This window comes from Colobus angolensis, unplaced genomic scaffold, assembly GCF_000951035.1.
Source record: "Colobus angolensis palliatus isolate OR3802 unplaced genomic scaffold, Cang.pa_1.0 Scaffold28, whole genome shotgun sequence".
NCBI lineage: Eukaryota > Metazoa > Chordata > Mammalia > Primates > Cercopithecidae > Colobus > Colobus angolensis.
The window spans coordinates 4,933,808-4,937,637 of NW_012116043.1; the positions used below are offsets into that span (position 1 = coordinate 4,933,808).

At 39.8% G+C, this 3,830-nt stretch overlaps 1 protein-coding gene across 2 annotated transcripts in view; it reads left to right on the plus strand.

Moving 5' to 3' along the window:
- The window catches only part of MPHOSPH9 (M-phase phosphoprotein 9), an 86,447-nt gene extending 85,337 nt beyond the window's left edge, over window positions 1-1,110 (plus strand). For both annotated transcript variants that reach the window (XM_011948452.1, XM_011948453.1), the window contains exon 24: window positions 595-1,110. In XM_011948452.1, coding sequence (XP_011803842.1) covers window positions 595-696 — 102 coding nt within the window. In that variant the 3' untranslated portion in view covers window positions 697-1,110. The remainder of the gene's footprint in view (window positions 1-594) is intronic.
- Window positions 1,111-3,830: the final 2,720 nt, after the last annotated feature.

Below are 3,830 nucleotides of genomic sequence, written 5' to 3' on the forward strand. Positions count from 1 at the left end.
CTTGCCCGGCTAGTTTTTTGTAATTTTTAGTAGAGATGGGGTTTCACCGTGTTAGCCAGGATGGTCTCGATTTCCTGAACTCGTGATCCACCTGTCTCAGCCTCCCAAAGTGCTGGGATTACAGGCTTGAGCCACCGCGCCCGGCCTTTTTTTCCTTTTTAACTTAGAAATTTTGGTGAGAAGAAAGTTATTTGATCTATGTATGTGTGGGATGCAGCACTGATCAAATGTGTCCATTTCTTCTGGTGAAATGTGTGAAGCACCTCCTAGGTTCCTCTTGTACTGTTCTCACTTCAGAGCCAAAGAATTATCCCCTTCCAGTTGGTTGTATTGCTATTACTAGAATTTCCATATACCTCAATGTGTCAAACATATTGAGAATATTTTAAAGTGCAGCAGTTATTTGGAATAGTTGAAAAGCTAATTTATATTGTTCAGTTTAAAAGAAATCGTAAGATGATTTGTGTAGAAAGCAAAATAATTGTAATTTTAGTGTTTATACTTGCTCTTTTGCCAAAAGAAAGGTTAGTTTGGTGGTGATTATAGAACTTGATAGAGAATTCTAATTAAACTTTTCCCATTGTTTTTACCTAGGAAGCCTTGGAAGATCGTTTGGAAAGGATTAATCGAGAACTGGGTTCAGTTCGCATGACGCTAAAGAAATTCCATGTTTTGCGTACCTCTGCAAATCTTTGAGATTTGTAGCCATTAAATTTTGAGACATTTTTGTTTGCACTAATGTGTAATTATGCAGTCAGAAAAGGCAAACTATTTTGTACTGTTTATAAGCCTTCAAACAGTAGTTTTACAATCATGCTATTCTTACACTTGCTATTTTATACTTCAAATGGCCACATATTTTCAAGATATTTTTGTTATGCTCAGGAATCTCTTGTATATTTTACTATTTAAAAAGCATTATTTTTAAATAGTATGTGTCTCCAATTTATATCAAGAATAAGGAAATATAAGCAGGGGAAGCAGCTTGTTTCTAAACAAATAGTATTATCCTTTTACAATTAACTTTACACACCAATTTTATAAACTTGTTCTACATTGTAAATACAATTCATTTTTTAAAACAATAAAGCTTAATAGCTTCCATAATGATAGACTAGTACATGCTGAATACATAAACAATTACAGTGTACCTTGGATTTCAGTTGTGTTGAGATTTTTAAAAAATGATAATGCAATTCCTATTTGAAACATGTCTTAGAGTATCAGAATAGTAATAATGGACTCTTGGAAAGCTTTGAAAACTACATGAATATAACTCATTTTCTTTAAACTTTATTGTTTATAAGAGAAAAATGAGAGGGATTGTAATTCTCTAATTTTATCTTTCTAAAAAAGTTAAACAATTGGAGAGCCCTCTCTGGAGGGCTTTCAGAGTAACTCTCTGCCCATTGTTCTGAATTAACTTGTGTCCCACCCTGGACAATAAATGGACAGATAAACCCTTTGAAATACAAGCCACCACCCCATGAGGGATTAAGAGGGCAGCCTGGTTTTCTTAGTGTGCGTGGCTTCAGCTGTCTTTCATAGTTGTCATCTGGACATGTTCACCCCTTTCCACTCCTTCACCCTGGCCAAAAAGAAAAATATTTCCATTGTAGGTGCTGTAAGAACACTAGACTTTAGATCATCATAATCTACTGTATTTGTTAATGGACAGGGAGTGTGTCTGGATGAAGCCTGGTGCCTTCCCCTTGGCCTTGCAGAGGGCTCCGGCCCACTGCCTCTGTGGTAGCCGCTGGCTCTCAGAAGTAGCACGTGGGCAGGAAGCTGTCCTCTGATCCAGGAGCATTACAGGTTTGTGTTGGGACTACTGGTTAAGTTGGAGCTGTGTAACCACTCACTTCTTTGTAGCCAGTCAGAACGCAGTGCCCCACGTATTCCAGCTTGGTACATATTGATAAACAGTCTCATCCAAACTTTCAAAGTGGATTTGTACTAAACATGCTCAGGTTTTAAATTTTGGTTTGCTTTTGAGCTTTTCCTCCTTACGTGGCTCTTAATAAGTAGTTAGAATGAACCAAGCCATCACAATTATTCCAAGCAGGCTCTCAAATGACCTTAGAGCACCCTTCACCTGGCTGGTCCCCAGGCCAGGGGTCCACAGCCCTGCTCCCTTCTCAGCAAGGAGGGTGGCCTGACAATGCAGTTGAACCTTTGCTCCCTACTCCTGCAACTTTAGAAGACTTCAGGCTAATGAAAATTACTTACAATTAGAATCAAGTGCCTTTATTCTTTTTTTTTTTTTTGAGGCAGAGTTTCACCCTTGTTGCCCAGGCTAGGGTGCAATGGCATGATCTCAGCTTACTGCCACCTCTGCCTCCTGGGTTCAAGGGATTCTCCTCCCTCAGCCTCCCAGGTAGCGGGGATCACAGGCATCTGTCACCACGCCTGGCTAATTTTGTATGTGAATATGTGTGTCTGTGTGTATGTGTGTGTATATATGTATTTTTTTTTTTTTTTTTTTTTAGTAGAGATGGTGTTTCACCACGTTGGCCAGGCTGGTCTCAAACTCCTGAACTCATGTGATCTGCCTGCCTCGGCCCCCCAAAGTGCTGGGATTATAGGCGGGAGCCACCACACCCGGCCTATTCTTGGTATTCTTTATTCTTGGTTTTCTAGCCTTTAAAAAAAAAAAATTAGTCTCGGTAAATAAAATATTCATTTTAATCAAGCTCCAGTACAGCTTGTGTCAAGACCTAGTAAGACCCCCTTTAATGTGTTCCTGGATATGACATTAAAAACTAACTTGAAAATTATTAGGATATTTCCTCGTTCCCTACTTTTATTGTAAAGTCTACTACATTCTTAAGAATAAAAAAATGCCATTTCAGAAGAGATGATAGTTTTATCTTGCCAAGGAATTATCTTGTTAGTAGCCTATATTGGCTTATTCCAAAAAGCATTAAGTTCCATCAAAACATCTTCTGTGCCTCTCTCTCAGAAAGCACATGCTTTGATATTTGAAGTGTATAATAGATTGGAGCTATCAGTCACTTATTTTTTAAAAAATTATTCTTTTTTCTTCATAGCTGTGAAGAGGGAAACCAAGGAAAATTCTTTCTGCTATCTTTCTCTTTGGTAATGGTTGTCTTACGAACACTCAACTGAAAAAACACTCCACCTCAAAGTAGGAAAGATGGCAATTCTAAATAGCAGCTATTATCCCAGGGGGTAAACCATTTTTGTTGGCTTGGGGCTGTGCTACAGGTATTAATAGTTAAAAAAAAAAAAAAAAAAAAAAAACCCTAAGCAAATCTGCCACTTCTGGGAAGTGCCTTTTAAAATCAAATAGAAAGTGAACTCTCTCCTGATGTCTCCCTTTCTAAACCTCTGTTTGCAGGAGCTACTCCTGAGGTATGGAAGTGGCCTTTGTGACCAAAGGACTTTTCCAACTGAAGCAACAGATATAGCTAAAATGGCCGTGCTAGGGCTGTGCAGAGCTGGTCTTGGGACAAGAGAGGAGAGACTTGGAGCCAGAGAGACCTGGGTCACATCCTGGCACAGGCCTGCCTTCCTCAGCTATAAGATGAAATAAGAAAACTCCTTTCATTTTTTTTTTGAGACGGAGTCTCACTCTGCCACCCAGGCTGGAGTGCAGTGGTGCAATCTCAGCTCACTGCAAGCTCCGCCTCCTGGGTTCATGCCATTCTCCTGCCTCAGCCTCCTGAGTAACTGGGACTACAGGTGGCCGCCACCACACCCGGCTAATTTTTTTATTTTTAGTAGAGACGAGGTTTCACTATGTTGGCCAGGCTGGTCTCAAACTCCTGACCTCAGGTGATCCACCCGCCTCAGCCTTCCAAAGTGCC